Source organism: Centroberyx affinis, unplaced genomic scaffold (genome assembly GCF_046629955.1).
Source record: "Centroberyx affinis isolate AG114_WGS23_722 - 3 ecotype Tasmania unplaced genomic scaffold, CSIRO-AGI_Caff_v1 ptg001486l_1, whole genome shotgun sequence".
Classification (NCBI taxonomy): Eukaryota; Metazoa; Chordata; class Actinopteri; order Beryciformes; family Berycidae; genus Centroberyx; species Centroberyx affinis.
In genome coordinates, this window is record NW_027279952.1 from 137853 (window position 1) to 165743 (window position 27891).

Below are 27891 nucleotides of genomic sequence, written 5' to 3' on the forward strand. Positions count from 1 at the left end.
ATAGTGATATCACATGAAATATCATCAAGTACTATAAGGTCAGTTATTACAGGCACACTATACAGAGTCTACTGATATTATAGCCTAGTGTTTTTTCGTTAGGGCTGGTAATTTCTAACCCAGTAAGTAGGATACTTCCCCTCTGATGCATTTGTCCCAGCGTCATCTGAATATTAAATGCAGTGAAGAGAGGGGGGTTATATGAACAGTAATTTCATGTGCTCTATAATATTATCTTTAATTATAGAACTGGAGGCTGTTTAAGATTTCGCGCGTCTGATACAGAAACAACACGTCAGACCGGGATTAAGGGATGTGGGTTGGCTCTATAATATCCGAGGCTACCCTCCAACTCTAATTCAATAGGATCTAAGCTGCGGTTGTTGATGGTCTGTCGGCGTCGAGCACAGATAGACCATTTAGATTTGTTTGAGCAAGATCTCATAGTGCCTCATAGTGATTTGCGGAACTGAACCTCCCTCGGATAAACTGCCCGGTTTGTCGGAATAACAATCTCTGGCTCTGGCCACGGCTCAGGTAGGGGCATTTTAAATGTGAAGGCTGTAGGATAAACCTCTGTGCTTCTGAATGGAGGATGGGTCTCCTAGCCTACGGCTTGTTTTCCTGAGCGCACGTTTCGTTATTGTAGTGTAGCCTAATGAATGAAAATCCAAGAGAAAAAAACCCAAAACCAGACCGTGCCGCGGATGCGAGAGCGCAGTGATGTTGTGGGTGCATCTGGGACCACATAGGCTGGACTTGAGCAAAAGCAGAGATTTTCAAAGACAGCTAGACAAGTAGAAGTTGTGTACTGACCATGCCTTTTAAAGGATCCGATGCGACAGATGTTAGTTTGGTGAAGGCAGGTTAGTAGATCCTGAGGACAGAGTAAACACCGCCCGTAGAGACCGGAGGATGGTCCCCGGGGCCCCCGCCGCCACCACCATGCTCCCTGCCTCCGAGGCTGCCAAGATCTACCAGACCAACTACGTCCGCAACTCCCGGGCCATCGGCGTCCTGTGGGCCATCTTCACCATCCTCTTCGCCATCGTCAACGTGGTGTGCTTCATCCAGCCCTACTGGATCGGGGACGGTGTGGACACGCCGCAGGCGGGCTACTTCGGTCTGTTCCACTACTGCATCGGCAACGGGCTGTCCCGGGACTTGACCTGCCAGGGCAGCTTCACCGAGTTCAGCACCATCCCCTCCGGTGCGTTCAAGGCCGCCTCCTTCTTCATCGGCATGTCCATGGTGCTGGTGCTCACCTGCATCGGCTGCTTTGCGCTGTTCTTCTTCTGCAGCACCGGCACCGTGTATAAGATCTGCGGCTGGATGCAGCTGGCTGCAGGTAGGAGACTCTACTGCTGCTGCTAATGTTGTTGTTCACTACAGGTGGAAGTTCATAAAACAGTTCAGTGGTTCTCAAAGTGGGGTCCGGGGGCCCTCAGAGGTCATCTAGTGGGGTTCCACGGGGCTCCCATGCAGCAAAATGAGGAATCGTTTAATTCCATTATCAGTTAATTCATTGGACATTATCCTAATTATAGTATGAATGACTGCTCTAATTATAGGTTTCACTCTCACTATTAACTCCCCACCCACAGTGTAGACAGTTATACAGTTCATCAGTCTTCCTGTATGGGGTCCATGGGACAAAATTTTATCAAATGGTGCTTGGTGTCTTAATGTGTGTCTATTTGGGGGTCTTTGACTTAAAAACAGTTGAGTACACCTATAGCCGGAAGTTAAAAGCAAATAAGTTTGTTTATATGCACACAGTCAGACAGACTGCACCTATGGCCTAGAGGTCTCCCAACTTTTTCATGTCAAGGACCCCAAAAAGACACACATTTTACCACGGATCCCCATTCGACAAGCTTTTGTCCCAAATGTGAGATTTCTCTGGTTACTTATGATTATTGATGATGATTACAAGATTATGCAACTGTCTGTAGTTTAGGTGGGGTGAGAACAGAGCAGCAGTGGGATGAGTGAGACCTCTGATCAAAAACTCAGTCATATGTGTACTCTCATTGTGCTAACTTCTAAAGAGTGAAATTATAAAGAAATATAAAAAAAAAACGTATTCCTCATTTTCTTGGGACCCATGGAGCACCTTCACTGATACCTGTAGGTCCCCGGACCCCACTTTGGGAAGCCCTGGCCTACAGGTTAGTCAGCTCCTCAGAACCAGGCAGTGGTGTAAATAAGATGTGGGTAAACTATGATCTCCAGACCAGTTGGTGATCATCATGAGTGCTCAGCTGCCACCAATACAAACCAAAAACAATTATATTTTCAGAAAAGCATTTACATTTATGCATGTTTTTCCTTAAAATATATTAATGTAATATTATCCTCATGCCAACCCATCATACCACTTACTATGATGTATATCCTAAATTTATGTCATATGTCCAGATTCAGCCTAAAAGGTGGTAAACTGTATCCCACAAATAAACAAGGTGGGTAAACTGGTGGGTTTGCTTTATTTATTTATATCCTTGAACCAGGTAAGTCTCCAGTGGTATTCCATGTGCAGAGGAAAAAACTAGGCTACATTACAATAATACTTTCCTTATAACTAGGGAGTTAAATTGGAAATATGCAAGTGATCTCTCTAACAGGGTTAGGGTTAGGGTTAAATACACTATACCCAGTCACACCATATGAAAAGAATAAGGGGAAACAAAAATCAAAGGACCAGAGACATTTATATACTGTAGCGCCGGCTGATGTGCTGCTTACTGCCTTTAATGATTTTCAGTTGAATTTCCAAGATCCTGTTTGGAACAGACAGAAAATTTGCTTGTGCACAGATTTTGATTCCCATCCAAAATGACATTTTCAAATATCTGATGTAACTGAGCTCCATATCTTAGCCAACTATTGGCCTGTCTCCAGTTTGACAATGCTTAAAGGAAAATTACACTGAATGTCAGAATTTATCAACTTTTTTTGTTATCTTGCAATTAGACATTTGCACAAATGTAAGAAAATCTATCTACTATCAGTAGGCCTGTCATTGATATGACCTTGGCCAAAATTGCACTGGTGAGATTACTGGATTTTGTTAGGCTACACCTTGGGAAAAGAAGTGTTGTTAATAGAGATAATAGACTAAGTATGCAGATGAAGGAGCTGTAATTTAAAGGGTTGTTTTTTTAAATCTCCTATGACAGTTTAGTTTTTCCTGTTCAGCCAGAAGCAAGAAAGAAGGGTTTTTCCTGTAATAAAATAATCACACCAGTGTGCAGCTCCATTGAAAAACACATAGGAAAGGATTGTAAAGGTGACTGATACAAAAACCAGGATGATTCTGAGCACACTTTGTGGTTCAGAATTGTTTGCACCTTATTGAGATAAATCAAATTTGTGTGTATAAACTAAAAAAAAAATGCATCCACAGAGTCAGTCTCCCAGCATCATGCTGTACATCTTGATGATGCTGTGTTTGCTAAGCGCTGGCTGCTCATGTTCACAGATGGGAATTAAAATGTCATAAGCAATAAGAATCACATTCATGTATATTGCACTTGTATTCTTGCCTTTAGAACAACACAGCTTGTAAACATCTATCCTTATTCTAAGTCAAGATGTGTCTCAAAAGTCCACTGTCATAAACAACCACTGAATCCCATCAGTGATGAACCTTTTACCCAAAGGTATTCCACCTAACTCACTAACCTTTGACAGAGACAGAGGTTAGTAGCACCACTGGCCAGATGTTAGGCCTAATCTATACACTATGTTCAGATTTCATGCAAACACCCTCCGCTGCAAATGTATCCTCCGCAGCCCAAACCCCAGCAGCTGTGCGGTGGATTATGTTGGAGAAAAAGCACACAGCACTGCGTCATGTTGCGCTGAGCTCTATCACAAGTCGGTCTAATGAGCGGCACAGCCTGCCAGTTTGTGTCTTCGCAATTTTTTTTCCTCCTCACAGATCAAAGCTACTTCTTATTCCTCTGAGTCACGTGTTTCGCTTTCCCCAGTTTTCCCACCGTATCGAGGGAGCAGATCTGAGCATATGCAACACAGTCAGGTGAAAAAAAAAAACTATTTCTAAATGCCAGAGTTGATACAGTCATCTGCCTTGTGTCTGATGAGAGTGGGTACACACTGTGGAATGGGTGTTGTCAGTGATGTGAGAGGGAGTCAACACTGGCAATGACAGCGGGGGGTTCTGAGTTTGTTGGCGGCTCGTTGCTCCCTGTCTCCTATTGATCATCGCAGCGCTTCCCTCGCTCGCAGGCGCGATCCGTGTCGGCGTTCGCCCCTGCGGCCGCTCCCTCACTCAGCCCTATATGCCTCCCTTCATATCGCCTCTCCTCCTCCGTCTCATTCGCTCAAAAAAAATGCCACGTTGAGGCCACTGTGAAATTGGCTATTAAGAGATTTCCAGGGAACTGTAATTGGCAATATCGAGGAGTTTTCTCTCTCTAAGCAGTCTGAAATCCCAATGTGATTGTGAAAAAATCCTCCCGTGGCTTAATGCTGTCAGATGTCATTTCAGGTGGTTATGGGCTGCTGTGATGTGCCATCAAAAAGACTGAACATACAGCTGAGAGGCACCCTTCTTCTTCACTGATGGGATAGCCTGAATGTTTGATGAGCGCAGCCCACTAGCAGATAAGAGCAGGATCTCAAGATAATAACTAACAATGATGAGGCGCACTATATTCCTATAGTCTCTTTACAGATGTGCAGAACCATATCCTCCCAATTAGCAAGTTTACATTGATTAGCCATTTAAAAGACCTTAATGCATTATAGTGTTGAGGCATAAAAGAGGCAGCACAGTTTAAAAGTGAATGTTTAGTAGAGGTCTACATCTTGGACTACGCTTTCTGGGGTATATGACAAAATTAAAGCATTAACTTGCACATATGGGTTTCTCTGGTGCATATTTGTGTTATTTACAGTTGTGTTTGCATTGTTTAAATATGTAATAATGCATTTACTGCTTGGTCTAACACTAGACTATACATTGGCAAAAAGATCCTGGGCTATATGAGAGCTATATGCAACGTTGAAATCACATCTAGTGCTCAGTGGGCTGCTTTGATTTCTTTTATTCCCAGAATGTCTTTTGCATAGCTTTGCACAGTTGAAAATAGCCATCTTTTACTTCTCTCTCTCTCCTCCCTTCCGTCTCTCACCTCCACCTTTCTACCTGAACCCCCTTCCCACTATAAGATACCAGTTACCCCCTAAACCGACACTGACAGTCACCCTCAAGGTCAATGATTATGGCTTTTGGCTGCTGAAAACCAAGCAGCAGTGGCGGCTGTGTGAGGTGAGCGGGGACAGTGTGGAGCGGCCAGACAACGCCTGGCCGCCTCTGATGGGAGGCTGCACATTGTTGCTCAATGACCTGGACGGCCTCCAGAGCTCTGATGACCATCTGGATCTCACTGACACACACACACACACACACATGCACACGTGCACACACCACCTAGCCAGTGCACACATTAAGATTGGCACGGAGTGAACAGCTGCCCCATTTTCTGGAGTTGTCGATCCATAGAAATCGGCAGAAACCAAGATGGGTTACTCAGAGTGTTGTGGAAGCATTTACAGTACACAGTCCATTTCCTGGTTGTTTGACTAGCAACTCCCCGCACAGTAAGTGGCTCGCCTCGTGCTGCACTCTGTGCCTACTAAGTGGTCCTCTAGAGAGGGAAGCTGGCATTAGCAGGCAACAATAAAAGGTCCATTTGGTTGCTGGAGGTTTATTGATCCATGTGCTTCTCTCCAGAATAGTACCACAGCTCTAATAGGGGACAGCCGCTGTCACTGTATGGCCTTTTCGCTTGTACCTGGGTGTAGTTATGTGTAAATGTTTAGCTGTGGGTGTGTGTGAGTGACAGAGAGAGTGAGGCTGTGTGTGTGTGTGTGTTTTTTTTCCGTGGCTGTGCGCGCGTGACGTGCCACAAAGCCTCTCGATGTCTGAATGCATTTCTCATATCAATTCCACAGCCCGTCATCTCTGCTCTTATGTTTGATGCATGATAACATGATTTGATATAGTGTGTGACTGACTGTGAACGCTGATATTATTATGTGAGCGCACGGTGCGTTGTGTGGCATTCAATTTTACACCTCTTCAGAAGGATGGCAAGTGGAACTGGGACATACTTATCACAATCACATCGTGTCTTGGAAAGAGGAGGGGAAGATACGGGGAGACGCTATCGCAGTGTGTCTGGCTAGATAACAAAAAGTAACGCAGTGAATGTTCAAGAAGCTGAAATTGAAGTACAGCATGTTATTTCTGTACACACACTTATCCCATTCACTTTTCTAAACAGCCATGTTAATACCTTTATTCTAATCTGAAGTTAGAAATCCATTTCACATCATATTCTAAGTTTAGGTGTAATTTCGTTTAGGGATGTTCTGATTGGGAGTGTTTTTTAGCTGATATCAATCACTGAGTTTTTAAATAACAAGATAGGCTTATACTGATAATAATGTAGTGATAGTAAAGAATGTTTCATAATAGTAGTTTCAATTCAGAAGACATCTTCCAGATGGTCTGAATAAAAATGTGAGTACACACTAAAAAACATGTGTCATTACATACATTTGAGTTATTTTTCATCTCAATATGGGTCAATAATAACACGCATGAAGGAAGTAACAACAATCATCTCAAAAACCCTGGGTTGTAGTATCAGTACAACATTTACATCCCTCTATCTTGGACATATTCCTGACGGGTTAAGTAAAGATGATGCCTACCTCCTAAAGATCTTGCTGTCAGCAAGTAAAAAGGCCATTACAAAATATTGGCTTCAGAAAAACTGCCCTACTGCTGGCCTCTTTGTCAACATTGTTAAACACCTACATCTTCTAGAACAGATGACCTACTCCATACGGCTCCAAAAAGAAGTGGGTGAAAAACGGTGGGAAAAATGGTGTGTTTATTTAGCCAATGAGACAGATCTTTCATAATTATTCTATGTATCGTGCAATATTTTATTTTAAAGTAGGCAGTTGTTAAAGTAGTAGTTGCCTTGATCACCCCATGACCTCATATTTGTTTGCTTTTTTTTTTTCTTTTTTGTTTCTTGTTTTCTTTTTGCTTGTCCTTATACTGTGAAAAATGTTCATAAATAAAAAGTTTAAAAAAATATATAAATAAATAATAACACGCATGACACATATGTTGTTATTAACTGGGGTTAGACCAATATATCGGTGTGCTAATATATTGTGCTGACATTGGCCTTTTATTTATGTCAAATATTAACCAGTCTTGTTGACCACTGCAGATATGATGGAGGTTCCTCCTTGACCCCAGCTACATAAAAACAGGCTGTAAAACCTGCAATTAAATGTTATTTTCTTTCCACATTTTATTTATTCATTTAATTGTTCAATAATGACTTGGCAAATTAATTCTTCATTTAAAGGCCTGATGTATCCCAGAGTTTCCCTGTTGAATAGGGGTGTGTTACCTTGACTTAAAGAACTGCTAACCAATCTAAAAGAATTATATTAGCATGGAGAATTTTCGTGTCCCATGTTTTAAATGCTGTTTCAGAGGCTTTTCCACCCTCACAAGAATACAAATCTGGGGGAAACACTGACTACTTGTAATGTTTTGACATGAAAAAGGTCAAATTGCGAGATATCTCATATCAACGACCTCAGTCTAAAAATATCAGTATTGGTATCGGCCTTCAAACACCCGTATCAGTCGAACTCTATAATTAACGTGTTATGATGAAACGCAAGCATGTGTTAACCCACCACCAAACACGTGTTGAAGTGCTGAGAGTGACACATCTTTGTCAGATATTGTGTAAGAAATGAGTAAGATCCCACACTGATGGGAACGCCAGGCAACACACTTCTGTGTGGCTAAGACGATTCAATCTGCTCAAATGTTCTTACTCACATTTGAGCATCAGACGGGAACAATCACCAGCAGGCCGATCGCCGCTCTCACATCTAGAGCGAGTGTCTGCTGCTGCCGATTGGCGGCCGGTTGCTTGACGCATCCCTAATTTAGACATCGCAAGTGACATTAGCGAGAGCTGCGAGTGTGTTTCCTGGCTAGTTGAGATAGTCATTTAAAGCCGGCAGCTAATGACATCAGCCAGGTCTTATCCTCTCACAAGTATCATGACGGACAGGAAGTGTCTGAGAGGCTTAGGGTGATGTAACATGACCACACAAGAGCCTGAGACGCAGACATGGGCACACACACACTCAGCCATGCGCACACACACACACACACACACACACACACATACATACCGAAAAGGCCATTAGCCAAAGCTTGAGAGAACCCAGTGAGTGATGTGTTGATCTGAAGGTGCTGAGATGAAAGTCGGCCCGCTCCCCACTGTGAGCCCACTGTTCAGCTCATGCTACAGCCTGCAGACAGAGGGGGGAAACACCTTCTGCTCTCTTACTCACCTCCCTCTCTCCATTCAGCAAAGTGCCCAGCTGGTAGCCCCCCACCCCCCACCCCCCCTCCCCGCCCCAGCAGCTATACTCTTATTATGCTTCAATGTACTACAGGAGAGGTTACGGCTCCATCGCTGGCTGCCCGCCCTACAGGTGCCGCCTGGAGGGGGAGCAGGCAAATTCTGCTTTAAGCCTATAGGAGAGGTCACAGCAGATGGACAGCGGTTTTACGCCGAGTAAAAACAAAAGCACAGACTGTGATGCAGGCAGCTGAAAGCCCAGTCGAGTCAGTTGAAACTCACAGAGAATTAGGATCTCATTTTAAAGACTGGAGGAGTATTCGTTGAGTCATTGGTATTGATCAACAAACCCTCCCCTCCCCCGTGGAGCAGTAAAAAATCTTATTTCCCCTTTAAGCATTACACAAACAAATAAAATCGAAAGAGACTTTGCACCCAAGAGCTCCATTTAATGGCGGCACAATAGAGCAGCACAAAGCATCTTTGTCCCGCTTCACGGCTCCATCAGGAAGTCGTGTTGCGTGCTCAAAACAAAAAAGGCTTGAAAATGTGTCTTTTCAAGTCGGACTCCCAGATGATCAGCGATCTACTTAACAGAGCTGTCAGGCTGTGAGTAAATCCAAAGGCGACGTGGGCGAGGCGATGTAAAGGGTGTCACAGAGGGCGAGGTGTTTTATGTGGCGTGTGTGGTCCGGCGGAACGGTGATGTGAGATGAACATTGTGTCCGAGACGAGACGCCGCACTCTCAGCCAGACTAGATGTAGTCATTTCTACTCGTCAGCTGCCCACAAATCTGCTGCGGCAAGGGGAGGAATTTGCCCTTAATGTGCGCCAACCAATTACTGGATACCATAACAGTGAAGCGGTTTCTGCAGTATGGGTGCTTCCTCGAATAAGGATCACCAGGTCTTGGTTTTGACCCTGTGCTTGTGTAGATAAACAACCACGATGCTGATGCACTGGATTTGTCAAGGTCATATTCCTGAGCCCGTTGATGAATAACTTGTCATCGCGAGGTGATAATAAGTTTGTCAATTTCTCATGAGCTAAAGTGGCTTCAAAATTGAGCTGAAGCGTGATGGACAGATGGGACGTGGGACCGGCTCAGGCCCGTTTGAGGTAAAGCAAGAGTGGCGTGTCTGATTGGGGAGTCGCAAGGTATTTAGAGACATAAGTGTGACTGACAGTTTTGATTGCGCCACAGTTAGGAGGTGGAATGAAGAGAGAGATGGAGATTATGGGAGACGTAGAGGAGATTGTCGGCGCTGCCAAACAGATGAAAGTGACATCCAAATTCCTTATTCTTCAAAGTGCTGATGGACTCTAAATGGATACTCCTCCATTAAGGGTAAAATTGCAAAGAGATGAATGTCGATGATAGGGCGCTTATTGACATAATATACATGCACAAACAAAGCTTAACATAACAGCTCCAGGGCCGCTTTGCTTTAAGCATGCAAACACAGAGTATGTTGTTGGACCGAGTCGGGGGAAACAGCTACCTTATTGTTTTGAATGTCTGTTGTGGCAGCAGCCCAAACTGTATACACTGAATGGCAGTTTTAATGCCATCGATTATCGGCCAGCTCAGGACAGATACTTTATAGGGACAAGCACCGGAGACCTCACAGGCTCCATTACCTAGTCATTAAGACAACTTTGAGGAAGCGGGTTTATTTAAATGCTGTTACGAGATGCTGAGGGCAATTCCTCCGCATCAGTGCTATTAAACACCGGCACAGCTGAACCGCTAATTGCACCCACAGTCGTGCTTGGGTGAAGATACACACAAAAACGCAATTTCTTAAAGAGCAGTGTGTCTCTCTCCGGGGCACCTCCATGTTTGCCTGGAGGTGCTTCATCCATGTTTCATGAGACGCGCCGCGCTTCTCTCATGTTGCGTTGAAGGCGAGAGGAAGGGACTGCGCCTGCTTTGGAGCTCTGTTGGCATTCTCCAGTGCTGCGTTGCCCTTTAAATTGGTGGGAAATGATGGCATTGTGTCCAGTTGCCAGACAGAGCTGATGGGGAGATAACAAGGTCTTTCCGGGAGTCTCTGCAGGATGTGGATGTGTTATGCTGCTGTGTACCTGATGTTACAGCGCTTACACTCCTAATCAGGTGCTAGTTATGGAGCTGTAGGAGAGCAAGCAGCAGGGGATATGGGAGGAAATGAGAGCGCCGAATGGCATGAGGGAATGAACAGGCATGATTGACATCTCCCGGTTTGACATTCGCAGAGTGTTGTTGAACAGTCTGGAGTGACTGTGTGTGTGTGTGTGTGTGTGTGTATGAGAGGAAGAGAGACTAGAGAGACTATCATAGGTGCATTCATCTTCTGTGTGTGTGTGTGTGTGTGTGTGTGTGTGTGTGTGTGTCTTGGAGTGCATGTGCGCATGAATGCGTTTCGGCTGAGTAGGAGTATCATTGATGCGAGCAGCCGTTGATGTTATGATATTTTTCTCTCTGCAAAAGAAAATGTTCTCAATCTGCTGTTGTATTATCCTATTGTATTATGCATCCCTAAGGGAGCGTCACTAAATAGCTTGCCTGCTCCCCACTGCACGAGGGATCAGTGACAAATCCCCCAGCAGGGGAAAGTGATAATCTCGAGGAGCATAAGCTTGTCCCAGAGGAGAACAAAACACTCTGCCTCGCGTTTTTTCCTGCTCCCTTTGAGTCTTGTGGGAAGCCGCTAACGCTAACGAACTTATTCTTAAGACTTTCAGTTATCAATCTATTCCTCCTTAATCATAGGCTAGCCATAAATGTGGATGTACAGTGGTTTAGATTCAGATTTATCTAACTTTGCCTCTTCCTGGGTCTTGTACACAGGAATGTCCCACCTTATAATGTCATCACATAATGTAATTTTTCATTGTGTTCAACATGGCGGACATCATAATTGAAAATGGATTAAAGAAGCCATATTGTAGAATTTAAATGTTCCTCTATTTATATACATATGTGATCAAAGATGTTTAATGAAGACACTGTTAAAATGGAATTTTGCTTCAGTGACATAGTGTCAGACTAACGCATAGTCAACGCATCACAAATGGACTTGGTCCTGATTGGTCCCCACTATAGAATTACTGAAATCCATCCTATCAGGCAAGTTTCCAGCATTTGAACTGGAAAGCCTTCACTCAGCAGATTTACCTCATTTGAATTTGATGAGCTGGTATTGTCGGCCAATCAGAGTCTTAACATTTATTCAATAAAAACCCTTTTAACTAGACTACATTTTTTTGCAAAACATCACAAAGAACATTATTCTTATCCTGAGCCATAGTATACTCATTCAAAATCATGAAAACAGAATAATTTAGGACCTTTAAGCACTGAACTTTCACACCAAGCAGAGTTTGACCGCTTTACCCGGGTGGACAGTGTCACACTGACAGGCGACCGGTGTATTTCCTGGGTCAGTACTCCGCTGTGAAAGGTCTGTCAGATGCTTTTTGTACAGCTGGTGCAGCACGTACACATCCCGCAACTCGACAGAGGTTTCCTGCATTCGAAAAAGGTGGCGGTTCGCCCCACCTCTGCTGGTCCAGGCTGCCATGTCAGGCGCCGCGCTGAAAGTCTTCCATGCCTCATTAAGATTTGATTATCCCGTCTCCCCAGAAGTAATGTAATTAGTGTTGCCAGGACGGTGGAGGAGGCGGAGGACGGCGAGCCTGATTGCAGCCCTGCCCTACTGCCCCGGCCTGTGCCGCTCATCCCCTGTGTGCTTAGAGACCTACATACTGAATCAACTGAATCCTCAGTGGGGAAGCACCTCTCGCCGTCCGCCAACGGCTCCTCATAACCTCAAACGACCGGGAACTGTGTAAAAGTTTACCGTCAGAGCTAAAAACAAGAGCGGGCTCTGAGGCTTGCCTTGCCTTGATGGAATGTGACAGGGTGAACGCAAGGAACGAGACCCCGAACCAACAGTATGGCAGACAGACAGTTGAATGACTTTGTTGCTTCTCGATCCCTCGGGGCTTTCGGTCTGAGCACAAAAACACTTCACAGTTGAGATATTTTGGACGCTGCAGCCAATTCGAATGACCTTGCGGATTAAACGCTTGTTGTTGTTGTTTCTGTGCGTGCCCGCTCGAGTCATTTCAGTATGAATTATACATATCAACATAACTGCCGCTTTGTGAATAAATCATTATTTTCTTAGACTTGAATGAAAGCCTCAGAGTGTGTTTTGTGTTGCGAGTCTCTCTTGGGGGTGCAGTTTTTTTGTGTGAAATTCAATCACGCATCTTGCTTTTAAAGTAAATATCCTCATTTTGATTGTAATCAGGGGATAGCGGCAATAACTATCCTGCTTCTCTGTGGTGGATTTACTCTCAGAGAAGCTTGAGAATGCAAATGAGTCTATGTGGCTTGTTTGGTAAGACCACGTACCTGCAAACTGCAGTAAAAAACGACCCCCATCCTGCCCACCGTCTCTCCCTCTCTCCCTCCTCCTCAGTCTGTTTGTCTTCTCACTTGGCCCTGAACGAGCTCTTCTCTCCCAGACTTCATAATTATGAGAAGAAGCAAGTTGAACTGCACTTAATTAGGACCTGAGGGCAGAAGGAGAGCGATCCTCCACACAAATAATCTGAGCCCTGCGGGCGATGAGAGGGCAGATAGGGATAGGGTAGATAGGGATAGGGCAGAGGAGATATATACCAACAACAAGCCATCATGTTGTCATGAACATGTTTGGTATGCTGGACAAAAAACACTTTAGCACCTGGCATACTACAACCGCTCAATATTGAACCCCTCTTCCCAGCTCTTAGTCTTAACTTTTTGTATTTTAAGTGATAATCTGCTGGATTTTCATACAAATAAATGTCTGTTTTGCTACTTGCTACTTCATGAAAGCATTTATATTTGTCATTCTAAACACCCAGCCTCTTTCTCAATATGGGTTCTTGTGTGTTCTTGTCCTCCATGACACATTTTACGTAATATCTAACTGCCGAAGCATGATTCCAAAACAAAAGAACACAAGGACGGAGGATGGATAAAGATCCTGGCAAGAGTTTACTTACCAGTTGAGGATGCATTGGATGGAGACTTGACCATTGAGAATGAATGCAAAGCCCCAAGGTTCACTGCAAGGAGACGCATCAGGTCCGAGCAGCATTGCGTCTACAGTACAGAGCCGGTTGAAACAGCTGGGAAAATGAACAGCTGTGTCTCTTAACTGATTGCACGCACGACGACTGAAGCACACAACCCATCTAAAACTGTAAAGAAGCTTCTCTGGTCACTTTTATAAGACGATCGTTCTCTCGAGACAATTTAGGGAGAAATTTCTCCACAAGGACACACAAAGTATTGACTTCTTGGCATTCTTGGATTTGATGGAAGTGATGCATTTTGTTTTTCCAGTTTGTTTGGAATAAATACTAGAAGAAGAACTAGCGATAGCCACCATGGCTGAACAGACAAAGAAAAGAGCGCCACCGACAGAAACTCAAACTTCATCAACAGAAGGTCCATGAAAAAAAGTCCCACCCGCACTGTTTGATTGACAGGTGATCTCTGGGAAGTGCAGTGCTGAAACACCACAGCAATGAAAGATGGCAACAAAATAATAAAAACAAAACAAGTATCTTGAGGATTACCACTTTAATTATGAACTTAACTGGAAAACACAACAAACACCAAGCTACCAGTTACATAACAGCTCTGAACAAGGTCAGTCTGGTACATTAGAGCTAAGGCGCGAACGCTGCGCTTACAACACATCCTCTCCCTCTTTCTCTCTCCTGTCATTCTCCACCATGTATTATCTGAAAAATAATAAGAGGAAGAAACAAACAGTCTTCACCTCCATGCTTGACACTGGAACCTGCTTTGCTGCTTTTTTTTTTGCAAACAAATGAGCATCCAACAGACAGCAGCTACATCAAGCTGCTTTTTGATCCATTGGACATTGTTGCTGTTGTTGTTGTTGTTGTTGTTGTTGTTGTGTCCTCCACAGCGCGCTCTAAATGTTGTCAACACGTCTCCTCTGCTGCCGCCAGCCTTCACATGTCTGCGAGCCCAGAGGAGGGGCAGGGTTTATAGATTTCCCATCGGGGTTTATCTTCTTGATCACCGGGCCGGGGTGGAGGAGACGGCCGCTTGATTTATTCTCCTCTTCCACAGTGAGGGAGCGGGACAAGGGCACAGTGACCCATTTGAAAATGGGCAGAGAAGCCGTGTCGGATAAGCTTGTGTGTGTGTCTGTGTGTGTGTGTGTGTGAGCGTGTGTTTGAGCTAATGAGTGATGTTGGTGTCTGCTTGTGTCGGGGAGACTGACGCACAGGCCCGGGTTTTCCTCATATATCAGACTCTGCGAGAGGCCGGTTATGACACTTGGCTGTCATTGTTTGAGGGTGAATAATGCCCGGGTGCCCGCTGATTTATGGTGGAGGCACTTTGGCGAAGGTTGCGCCACACAGCCCAATTTCCACCAAGTCTGAAAAACAGCTGTAAACTTTCATTTTCGATGACAGCAGAGAGGTATAAACTTTAGAGAAGTCACTTTGCCGCTGCAGCAGGTTTTACCACACCCATTCTGTATGGCATTCATCTTCAATTTCCAGTAGAGCTGATAATGAGGCCACCATGCATGGGCCGGACCCCTGTGTTCAAAGCCTATACCTCTTTTATGTCTCTCCCTCTCTCTTGGTTTCCTCCATCTTTGATATATGGCTTACGAAATCCCCTCTAGGCCTGGCCATCCCTATAGTTCTGAGCAGAACCGCGTTTCATGCTGCAAGAGGCAAAGCAAAACTCAAATCCATTAGATGCCTCCACGGAGGACAATTATCTACTTCCCCTCGAATAGCTTTCTCAGCAGGCCATAAACATGACGGCCTTTCATCCGCACCATTCCATCCTCTCATCAATCAATATCTCTATCGTGGATGTGGAAGATGCTTGACGAGGGCCGGGTTGGAGGCTATTAGCAATCATACAGACATGACTTCCAGAATATATTACCCTCCCGGCTTGTCTGTGGCCTGGAGAAGTGCCTCGGAAGAAGATTTAAGTCTGCGCTGACCCGAGTTTAGGGAAACATGACAGCTATTGTCAGCGAGTCAAAGCGCCTACGTCCCGGTGAAGCGGCCTAATAAATGTCTAACTGATGCGTTCCTGTCGCCCGTCATACTTACTTATCAGCAGAAATTCCCCCTTACATAGCCAGAGTGAGCGGGATAAACCCAACGTAAACCCATTATGAGCTGTTGAAGAATCAGTTTGCAAAGCCACAGGCTTACGTCGCTGCTCGCATCCTCCGAGGTGGAGGCTTTAATTACACTGATCATCCATCTATGATTATAAGGGAGGTATTGAGCTGCAAATGAGGAAGTGCACCATGCTGCGTGGAAAACATGACTAACAATGTTAACATGAAAAACATGTTGACGGGGGGATTGTATCAAAGAAAGCTTAGCGAAGACTCTGGGCATAAATAGAATACAAATGAGGCCCGAGCTTGCGAGGACATCAAAAGGCTGCAGCACGCGTGTAGCGGCGCAGCGAGGGTTGTTATTTGAAAAACTTAGCAGGGGGAGGGAGGAACTGCGAGCTGCGGGAGGGTTTGCATCCCGGCGGACTCAGATGATCACACTGGGGAGTCGCAAAAGAACAACTCTTCCATGTATTCAGAGGCTGCTCTTTTGGGTCTGAGTGTTTTCTCATGTGTGTATGTGTGCGTGTGTGTGTGTGTGTGATAACAATTGCATCTACTCTGCAATGTGTTGCTCTGCGAGGCCCCACTTGTTTACAGTCACCATTTTCTGAAGGTCACGGATCAGAGAACACGGGCTGTGTGTGTGGAGACAGAGAGAGAGAGAGCGGACGTGTGTTGTTTCAGCGATGTTTGCAGCCACCTCGCCGGTTAATGCTCTTCCTCCCCGAGCTTGCCGGTGAGCGAGCCGGCTGCGGTTGCCATAGAAACGGCACTCTGCTGGCAGCGTCGTATCGCTTTCCTCCCCGCGCGATCGGCAGGAGTTGTCGGCCGGGATCAGTGGGTGCTCAGGAGCTGTCTGCCGGACGGAGGGATGCACTCTGGGAATTAATGCGCCACGGCGGAGTTCAAGGTGTCTCCATGGCAACGTGCTTGGATTGGAGCCCTGTTTGGCCGTTCCCTAAAGCCCAGCCCCTTCCTTCGGGGGTCACAACGCAGGTCAGGAGAGCGTCTGTGGCACTGCAGCACCACAGCTGCATGATAAGTGAGGAGATGTGGCTTCGCGCTCTCACATCAAACGCGAGGGTGTCAACACTTCATGCAGCTTCAGCTTTGTGCTCCAGGAACCCAACCCTCCCTTCAAAGACTCCACTGTTATATAACCACTGGCTATCAAAGTATCGCCATGTCTCTCCATTGTTAATGTCTCTCCGGTGCCCCATTATTGCCAGCTTGCATCTCTCTATTCATGCCAGGTGGATTTTCCTTAGCGAGACACTGCTCTGGATTCTCTCTCTCTCCTCACAACATTAGTCATTAGTGCTGAGTATTACAGAGAGAGAGAGAGTGAGAGAGAGAGAGAGAGAGAGAAAGAGAGAGAGAGAGAGGGAATGCTCGGAAGAAAGAGAGGAGAACATGTACTCTGCCATCAGCGCAGATCAGAGACACGTTAGAGTTACTGAAGTGGAGTGGAGCAATCCCCTCAGCCCAACTTCAAAGGCAAATGGTTTTGGAGAGAAAATAAGGACAGCCGTAAAACATTCAGAAGAACTGCCAAAGTTGTCTGCCACTTCAAGAACACTGTCACCACATCTGAGGAAGCCGAGCGAGAGAGAGAGAGAGAGAGAGAGAGAGCAGTGCAGGGAGAGGGAGCGCTTAGATGAAGTGGTGATTGATCTGCAGCGAAATGTGTAAAGTACCTGGGCTGCGTCTGCGTGTTGGACAGCACAAACAGGCCTCCTTTGGGCTAATTAGGAATAGATCATTCATTGAATTGATTGTTGCAAATAAAATTTGACCCTCCGGCTTTTTCTCGCTCTCCAACTGAGAAAATGAAATAGTGTTCCTCTTGCTTCTTGCTTCTCACCCCATATGCCCATAGCTGCACTGGTCCCCGTCCAAATAGGCTTGCCATGACAATATTGGGCTTATCCCGCTCATGGAAATGCTTCAAAAACATTATCGCTGTAGGGGGATTTTAGCTTTGCTGACAGTGAGTATACAAGGCTTAACACATGTTCTTCTTCTGTCTGGGAGGCAGCATGGATCCTCCTTGGCAGATGCTTGTTTACTCCTCAGGTTCGCTGGTGGGAGCCAGTAATTAATGAGAACACCTGTTCCAAATCACGTCCTATGTTCCCCCACCCAAGAGGTTCATGGGAAACGGGGTCCTCTTGTACTGTAGAGAACAAAAGCTGCTTTGGATTAAGGCTGCGGAGCTCATATGTGAGGATATGCGGCTCGTATGAGCGAGCCGGCTCCTCTGGAGGGTTGGGACATATGGCAGGTCTTGCATCAGAGGAGATGAAAGAGAAATAGGTGGAGGGGGAAGATGAGAGAGGCTTCCATGAGTCATGTTCACACCACAGTACTGAGGTGTTGGTTTACTGCTGCCACTTGTAGTCATCCATACAATTCCACGTATCACTGGAGCGGCGACAGCAGGCAGCCTGTCACCATGGCGATGCAGCATCTACCTCATCCGCCCTGCTTCCAACTGCTGATTGGATGATTGGTGTAGGGAGCGACCTTGCGCCCCCGAATGTGTTTGTGGAGATCACAGGAAGCTTTGATCACAGTTTGCTTGGAAACACAGATCAGACTATTCCAACTAGAACTAACTTCAGTCAACTCAGGCAGCAAAATCGGAGTTTGGCTGCAACTTCTGAAATCCTCTCAAATCTACTGTAGTCAGCAGGGGTCCTTGTGCATTAGAGGAGGGATCTGAAGAAGGAAAACAATACCTCTGCCCAGGAGGATTATCATAATAACTTTTATGCAGATTATCACTAAAGAGGAACGCTTCCTTTGTTTGGTTTTGCCTTGCCATGGGTTGTTAAATGGGCCATTTGAAGTATCTATAAATAATCTTAAATTACTAACACAATTGTGAGCATTGAGTTAGCGCTGGGTGAGCCTGTTGTTCTGACACTCAACATCAGCTTGACTGGCTGACAGACGCTTTCATTACATCAGTTTACATTATTTACACATTTTCTGACCGAGATTGAGAATCTATAAAATTGTAGCAATGCAGCTGGCCACTGTGTTTCGACAACTAAATTTAGGTGAAATAAAGGTGTTCATAACCTTGAACCAAGGTCAGTTGTTTTTTCAACTGAGAAATGATGAAGCGCTAACAATACGATAACTCTCACAGCTCTGTTTGGCCTGTACTTGATAGAGGCCCAAGCTGCTTGCGCCTGCTTCAGCACAGGGATGATTGGATTGTAAATTTGATCCTCAATCAATTTTATGGCACACTCTTTTCAAGGGACCATCCCCAAACTACCTTCTCTTAGACACAGAGCCGATTTCTTTTTCAAGAAATTGAATGATGATAGTCAGCTGAAGTCGTCCCAGCGAGTAAAATAAGGAGTGGATTAGCCAGTATTGCCCCGACTTGACTGAAGTCTCTGTTTAAGTCTTTGAAGTGTGTTTTCGCAGTGTGCCATTCTCTGATGGTGGAGCGCTCGCTGTCTGCCGCTGCATTTTTAAACAGGCCCCCCCTTTTTTTCCCCCTCCATGTCTCAGATGAGGTGCATTGGGATTCCAATCTTGTAACCCTTGTTCCTGCCATATTCCTCCAGCCGTCACTCTCCAATCCTCTCTTCCCCTCTCTCTTCCATTTCATTCCTTACCTGAAAACGACACACGAATCACGGGCACACATACGCTCACATCTCTTACGATAATAACACTTTCAGATTCTGACCCGATATACCTAATAACTCTAATAAGCTCATCCTCATTCCTGACATCGTATTGTTTCCCCTTGTCATGCCAGGCATCCTAATCCGACAGTCACTGTTGTCTGTCTGTCCTCCCAGCTGACAAGCCAACACCATGCAACCATTCATGTTATTTTAAGCACAAGCTGATAGAAAGAGCCGCTTTCTCCTCTACTATTCTCTCTCATTTCCTCTTGCTCTCTCTTTCTTTCTTTCACTCTCTCTCTACCGCCCACTCTCTCCATCTCTCCTTCCCCTCACCCTTCCTTTTCATTCTTGTCTCCTCCTTTATAGCTCTTTGCTTTATCTCTTCACCTCTCCTTCCCCATCTCCCTCCTTATCAGCCACAATGACAAGAGAAACATGGTGTTGTGGTGGAGGTAGGGAAGAAAAAAAGAGCATGCAAATGGCCTTTTGTTGCCGCTGTGTGCTGGCTTGCATACAGAGCGGACCGGAGCGACCTAGCTGGTATCTAAAGCACACAGTATTGTTGCACCAGTATAGTGCAGAATAGTCCTGCTGAATACAGCTGGGACCTGGTGTACATTTCAGCACCACTGTGCATGGACAGCTCCCTGTGAGAATTACCACTCTAACAGGGCAAGTTTGTCAGATTGTCAAAATATAAATTGAATACAGTAGTGTTATGGCAGTTAATGAGAAGGGTAGAATATACTGGGATCACACTAGCCTATATATTTCAATGGCAACTGTTCCGAAGACGGGTTTACTGCATGGTAAATTCCAATTCAATTCCTGGAGAGAATTGGAATGTCACCCAGCTCTAAGGAAACAGAATTGGAATTGAATTGGAATGACAGGACTCTGTCTTGACTTACTAAACATTATAAATCCAACATTATGAATCAAATAAAAGACAGTTAAAGAAATCAAATACATTCAATCATAATGCATGTATTACAATTACATGCCATGCATCAAATACCACCTGAAAGGAACCTTTAACATTTTATGATATTCAGTATTGATAATATATAACACTACATGTAATCTCAGATATGTGGTAAGAAAAAACCCAAATAAAAACATGGAATTTCACTGAATTTCATTGAATTAAATTAAACTTCCTGAAATTCCAATTCAATTCGGTTTCCTGTAGGTTTTTTCCAATTCCTCAGTTGCATTGGAATTAAATTGAATGAATTGACCCCAACCCTGGTCTATTTTATACACTCACACACACCATCAACTACACTGCTGAATGCAGTTAAGGAGAAACTGCAATTGAAGTGTTTTTCGTTTATACCCTGGTTGTTCATACATATTGATTTCTCCATATTGTGCTTCCCACAATGCATCGTGTGCCAGCTGATCCTCTGAACCGTACGGCCGGGAGCCGCTGTGGCTTCATTCATCTGCCGAGCCAGCGGTCGGCGGCAGGGACAAACCGTGTGAGTTAGTGGACCGAACACAAGAGGTGTTAATGAGGATGGGAGCAGTGTGGCAGACTGCACAGGATTCATGTTGCAAATCATCCCACCCCCACCCTTATTATCTTTCAGTTGAAACACACACACATGTAGGCTTCTCTCCATAGAGCAGAAGGGATCAGGGCAGGGGGGAGGAGAGAGAGAGAAAGAGAGAGAAGGGAGTGTGAAAGAGGAGGACGTAGAGTGTCCTCATACCTCCTCGCATCTGTCGGTTTCTGCCCCAATTAACTCCCATTTATATCATTTGCCACGGTCCACCTTGATGCAGAGCGCATATGTGTCCACAAACATGCTCTCTTCCTCTCTCTCTCTCTCTCTCTGCCATTATTCCAAAACCCCAGCACCACCCACTTCATCCTATCCCCCCGCACACACACACACAAACACACAAACAAATTACACACACTCAATAACCATGACATTTAAAGCAACATGAATCGCGTGGAGCAGACAGCTGGGCCTGTGAAATGCAACGTAATCAATGGCTTGATGTGTGTGTGTGTGTGTGTGTACGTGCGTTCAATAGCATGTGGCGATTGGACAGAGGAGACTGCGAGGTCTAGATTGTGACACCTCCTCCGCTGATTGCCCCCAGGGCCGCTGCCAACCTGCCTGCCACCAACAGCTGTCAGCTGGGAAGCCTTCGAGGAGAGAGGGAGATGAGTGTGTTCAACATGTTGTTGTGTACGTGTGTGTGTGTGTGTTTGAGAAAGAGAGAAAGAGAAATCAAGGGCATTCAAAATCAACAAAGGGATGTTTGAGAAACTTTTTGGTGTAGTAGTGAGTCGAGATAACGCCCTGACCTCTGACCTCTATGGAAGAGTATTAGGGCCATTGTGGGTGAATTGTTTGATTGACATTTGTGGGGAAAAAAATCAGAAATTTGCAAGAAAAAACTCAGAATTTCTGAGATTAAAGTCAGAAATTTGCGAGAAAAAAATCAATTTCTGAGTTTTTTCTTAAGGGGATCAATGACGTATCATATTATGTATTATTAAATAATAACATATATAATACAGTAAGTTGTATGCTATATAGGCTACGTATACCATCCTGTCTCCTTAATCAATCCCCTCAGCACAGGCAGCAGTGTGTAGAGTCGATGAGCTGGTGAGAGAGCACCCAAGGGAGACTATAGGGCTCTGTAGTTCCTTTTGATCGTCCTGCAGCCCCCTACCACTGCATAAATGTCCATTCCAGTGAGGAATCAGGAATGCACAGGCTCGCCCATGGAGAGAAATATGCTCGACAAATAAGTCTCATAATAAGCACGTGGAGAAGAGATGCGGTGCGCCTTCCTCTCCCTCCGGGTCCGAAAGTTGCTCGGAGGGATTCGGTGTGAACTCCGGCTCGTTACTCGCACCTCCAGCCGCCTCGCGCTGAACGGGACGCGAGAAGAACCTCCTCCACCACCACCAGTCCGTTTTTTGTTTTTTTTTACATTTCTGAACAGCCGCCGCGCGCTCGATTTCGCAGCCGACCTAGATCGTTTGAAGTGGTTGAACGTTATAAACCGAGACCCGCTCAAAGGAACACAACTCTCGTCTGTCTTTAACTATGAATGTTACCCTGAGCCTTTAGGTTGCGGAGGGTTTTTGAAAACATCACTCATCTGAAGACTCGAAATGAACTGACACGATTCCTCGTCGGAGGGTTTCATGATATGTTTAATTATTCATGACAGGGATGAGGATAGCGCGCAGTTTGCCGCTTTCCCGAAGAGAGCTGCGGGGAAGCTGAGATGAGGGGAAATCTATCCATCTGCGCTGGCCTGGTCCTGTTATGGCAGGCCACACATTATTTGTAGGATTCTGTATAATGTTGCTGTGTGTTGTTCAGAAGAGGGAAAAAATAGCTACAGCCGAAAGATTGCCTTAGATAGTACATTTGAATCAAATTTTTTTTTTTTTTTTTTTTTTTTGGGGGGGGGGGGGGGGGGGGGGTAAAGGGAACACACTCCTTTTGTTTGAATCATTTTAGCTTTGATTTTAGCCCTGGAGGATAAATTACACGTCTGCTAAAGATGAAAGATTAGGCTACACTCCGTCTACTTTAGATACTACGTTTCAGTACATTTTTGCAGATGGGAACAAAGTCTTTTTTCGTTTGGAATCGTTTTGGCTTTGATTTTTAGGTATTGAAGGTAACAGCTGCTGGGATGATGATGAGATCAGTCAGTGGGATTAGGTGGGATTTAGATTATTTACGTTTATGTCATTTAGCTGATGCTCCGGAGGGACATACAGTGAGTGAGTGTACACTTCAAGAGGAAACATGGCTGTAGGTAGACCTAGCCTACATCAAACCTGGGACTTCCCTGGCATGAGAAGCCGGCTCTAATCTTTAGACCTTAGACACCGCCACAGCACAGACAAAGACATCATGAGGCAACCAGCTGAGACGGAGGAAGACAACCTATAGTGTTTCTTTGATCTGACATTTCCCTCTTCCAGTTAAGCTCTGTAAAGATTTGCAGTGGAGGCAGCATGCAGTTGAACCCAGTCTATTATTATTACAGCTTTAAGCCTGCAGGAGCAAGTTGTTTACACAGGAGAGAAGTGTACACACTGTGCCAAATCGTCTAATATAAATAAGAGAAAATCCACCCTAAAAAGACACTCGTATATGGTATTTCAAAAGTTCAGTCAGTGAAGCCTATGAACATGAAAAACCCAAAATCGGGAGAGTCAGGCCTTCAACATGTGAGATCCTCTAATGACACTTCTTAAACTGCTCTATTTGCATTATGGAAGGTATTGTTTGTTTGAGCTTTACACCAAAAACAAAATCATACTGCAGTTGAGCAAATGTACCCATATCCCAAAATAGTAAACCTGTGCCAGTCCACAAATCTCCTATAACAGCTCCAAATGTTTGCTTGAAGGCATCACAGATTAGATCCTTGGTTCCTGTCTTTCAGGCTTTGGCAGAGAATTTTTCTTGTATGCAAATTTTGACAAAAAATGTTTGTACCAAAGATCAAATGCTGCTTTCAGCTGCTGTCAGGAATATAGTAATTACAAGCTGAGCGCACCTGAGCGACCCAACAAAGCGGTAAATACGACTGGGAACGTGTGAATGTTTTATGATACCAGAGTTGCTGAGATGTGACGTTCAGGAGGCGGAGAGCATGGAAGCTGTGTCAACACCCGATGATAGAAGTGATCAATACAAGAAGTTTTTAATAAATTAAAACGACATGCCTGGTGTGCATTTTCTCATTATTCTGCCCCTGCAGCAGAACGCAGCTTTGTGCTGTGATTTCTAAAATAAAACAACCACCACCAAAAAAAAAACTACACAGGGTACAATTATCATTTCTTCAAAAATGGGAAGATATTTGTGACTTCAAAACTCAAAAGTAGGAGCTTAAAAGGAGCACATGAAGGCAGCAGCAGGAACAACATAGCAAATGCTGTTTTAGGTTGGATTCCTTTTTTTTTGCTGCTCCGAGAACATTGATCTCCAAACTCAGGGAGGCTGCCGGAAAAGTCAATAGACTCGCTGCCTCTTGGGAAATGTAGGCGTGGGATATGGATTAGAGCGCTTTTACATCAATACTGGTTATTATTACGGTAGCTTGTTGCCGCCGTTATTGGTACAATCACGAGCAGGATGGCCGGTTGCAGTTTAACTCCTGACTAACAGAAAAACAGAGATTAGAGGAAAGGGAGAGCGCAGCGGGGAGCCGTGACTCACCGAGACGCTCTCTACTCTCTTGCTCATTCTCTGCCTCTACTGTCTCTGCTCCTGTCCCACTCTCTCCATCCTTTCTCATTACAGTGGCCAGAGAGAGAGAGAGAGAGGGGGAGGGAGAGGTAGATGAGATGAGAAAGGACAGGAAGGGAGGGGGAGGTAGAGGGAAACCTAAAGGTAGATAAAAAAAAATAAAAAAAAAGAGAGGGAGCAATGGAAGGGGGGACACCAAGGCTCGTCATATCCGGAGATTATCCATCTGCTTAATCTGCTGGCAGCTCCCTTCAGTGTGTGCTAACCCGACACACACACACACACACACACACACACACACACACACACACACACACACACACACACACACACACACACACACACACACACACACACACACACACACACACACACACACACAACCTCTGACATTCTGACTTAGCTTTTGGCAGCACTGTCAACACAGAAACACAGACCTCTAGACCTGCATCTGATTTGATTGGCCTGACCTGTGTGTGTGTGTGTGTGTGTGTGTGTGTGTGTGTGTGCGAACACAGCTCCCTACTGACAGCAGCACTGTTGTTAGATGACTCTCCTCTCTAACAGCCCAGTCTGTCATTGTCAGCCATGCAGCAGAAGGCTAATGAAGGCAGCCAGAGAGTGTTATGACATGTGGAAACATATTCTCTCTCTCTCTCTCTCTCTCTCTTTCTCTCTCTCTCTCTCTCTCCATCCTCACCTCTTCATCCCCCATCTCTGCATCGCAGTGTCACCTCTCTTTCCTCTCTTCTCTTATTTCCACTTTCCTTCCTTCTCTTATGTCTGGACATAACTGTCTCTTCCTTCCACTGTCAGAAAATGTACACAATGTATGAATGAACAAATGAATGAAAGTGGATATATGTTTTTATTTGTCTTTATATTGAGCACACTCAGTGACATAGGGGAAAATAAAAAGGCGGGTAAACTGTGACCTTCTTTAACAACCACCAATATAAAGCATTATTTTATCCTTTTCCCCTTAAAAGACCCCATCCTCATATAACTCACATCAGTCTGATTCTGCTTACTGATATGTACGCCGTGAATTTACATCATAAAGATTTTTGCCAGCCTCAAAGGGCGGGTAAACTCTATTCTGCAAATAAAAGCGTGTGTAAAGCGTTGAGCTGGGTTTACACTCCACTACATCCCATGAGTACACTGTATATTGCACATTTCTTATGTTGTGCGCTTTTACGTTTTTTATAAAGAGGGAGGTGTTTTTATAATACACAGTATCCTGAATCCAACTTTAAGTCCTCCCTTGGTGGACAATTAAGCACACCGCAAACCTTAAACCCTGTTCCCTCCTCCTCTCCCCCCACCCCTCTCTCTCTGTCTGTCCCCCAGGTACATGTCTGATTCTGGGCTGCATGATTTACCCAGATGGCTGGGACAGTGACGAGGTGAAGCGGATGTGCGGCGAGCAGACGGACAAGTACACACTGGGGGCCTGCTCGGTGCGCTGGGCCTACATCCTGGCCATCATGGGCATCATGGACGCGCTCATCCTCTCCTTCCTGGCCTTCGTCCTGGGCAACCGCCAGGACAGTCTGATGTCTGAGGAGCTGCTGGGAGACAGTAAGAGACCGGTCGCTTCACCGCATGGTTCAGATAGTGGCTAGACACAGGCAGGGCATGGCAGACTGGGGTTTGGGATAATCCAGTTGGTGTCATTATTCCATGGACGCTGAATCATTTTAAAGGGGAGATGGGGGTGGGGGGAGTCAACTCAACTTTTAGTATTTTTGTAATCTTTATTTGATGCCAATTGAAGGTTTCATTCTACAAACATTTCTCAGAAGCAGAAATAATCTGGTTGAGTTAAACCTCATGGGCGGAGCCACAGAACCACAGCTTTCCTCATGATATTTTTCTGAAGCCCAGTGAAAAAGGAAAGAGAGAAGATAGCTAATGTTATGAAGCCTAGCGCTCTTGCTACTAACTGAAACAATGCAAACACGTTATCTAGGTTAACAAGTGTAGCTGAAGTTAAAACTATACATGCTAGCCTATAGCTAGCTAGGTAAGCTAGTTAAGTAGCCTGCTGACCTTCCAAGACCTTCCATGGTCATGAATGAATGAAAAAAATAAGTCATTGCATTTATATTTTTGTTTATATTTTGACCCGAGTTCCTTCTTTACATTCAAGTTTGCCAGTTAGCCAACTTGCGCTCTGATAAACTGCGGTTCGTTGGCTCCGCCCACTGAGGTTTAACTCGACCAATGAGATTATTTCTGCCTCCTGAGCAGTTCATCCTCTGAGAAATGTTTGTAGAACTAAAACACCAATCTGCTATTTAGATAGTGTGTAAGTAGAGAGGTAGACAAGCTCTGACAGGTGGGATATACAGTACCTGTACCTGAGGTGGGGGACCTGACCAAGTGTCTGAGCCAGTTTGGGTAAGCAATTCCTGTCTTCAGTCAGTTCTTTGTTCCTCTCTGTAACGCCCTCTGTCATCCATTACGGGTTTTCCCTCCAGATAACAAATGCAAAACATTATGATGATGGCCTTTCCACCAAAGCACTATACAGTAATGAGCAGCACACATCAAAGACAGCACCTGTATCCTGCTGCCATGCCGCAAATCCCAACCAGCAGCTTGACAACAAGGAGCAGTTGGAATTCAAAATGCACCTTGTTCTCTGCAAGTTTTCCTCGCATAATTTCACACACACAAGTGAATTTGCATGCATTAGATAGGTGTTACATGGCACCTGCTCAGCTACTGCGCTTGCCTCCATCACCAGTGGGATTTTGGATTGGGTAGTGGCATAGAGCAAGAAGGAGAAAGGGAGAGAGGAAAGACGAGAACCACATTAAGATTCAAAGAGAATGACTGAAAGGGTGAGGAGGCGAGAAGGAGAGGACGATGCAGAAGAAGAAAGAGGGAGATGAAAGGCAATGAGGGAGGAGAGAGAGAGAGACAGAGAGGGAGAGAACGATGGGTGACAGAGAGAAAGAATGCAGCAATAGCAAGGGTTAATTGAAGCCCGGGGATGCTGGACAGAGTCATGAATTACTAATGGCTGTTTACACAGCTTGCTGCCAGCCTGTCTAAATGAATCACAGCCACGCTATCAGCCGGGCCACAGTTGCCTGTTAGCACATATAAGCAAAGTGACTGGGAGGAAGAAGCCATTATCAACCAAGGGACCAGAGAGAGAGGACAAGACGGAGAACGGAGCGATAATGAGCCGAAACAGTGTGAAGAAAGAGAGAGGGCGAGAGAGAGAGATGCAGATGAAATATGAGGGGGAAAGTGAAAATAGGCAATTTGTCAAATATCAGAGGGAATGGAATTGTATTGAGTGTAAGTGAAGGATGTTTTTGTTATCTCTTCACTCAG

At 45.1% G+C, this 27891-nt stretch overlaps 1 protein-coding gene across 1 annotated transcript; it reads left to right on the plus strand.

The window, feature by feature from the left end:
• Window positions 1–915: 915 nt before the first annotated feature.
• On the plus strand, window positions 916–26165 carry lhfpl3 (LHFPL tetraspan subfamily member 3). The gene is made up of 2 exons (XM_071527071.1): window positions 916–1348; window positions 25891–26165. Exons 1-2 carry the CDS (start codon window positions 916–918, stop codon window positions 26163–26165), a joined length of 708 nt encoding a protein of 235 aa, XP_071383172.1.
• The last annotated feature ends 1726 nt before the right edge of the window (window positions 26166–27891 follow it).

Bases quoted from the DNA above. Each gene is read 5' to 3' on its own strand.
- lhfpl3 (XM_071527071.1), top strand. From the start codon at position 916: ATGGTCCCCGGGGCCCCCGCCGCCACCACCATGCTCCCTGCCTCCGAG. The intron at 1,349-25,890 runs GTAGGAGACTCT...TCTGTCCCCCAG, and splicing joins CTGGATGCAGCTGGCTGCAG to GTACATGTCTGATTCTGGGC.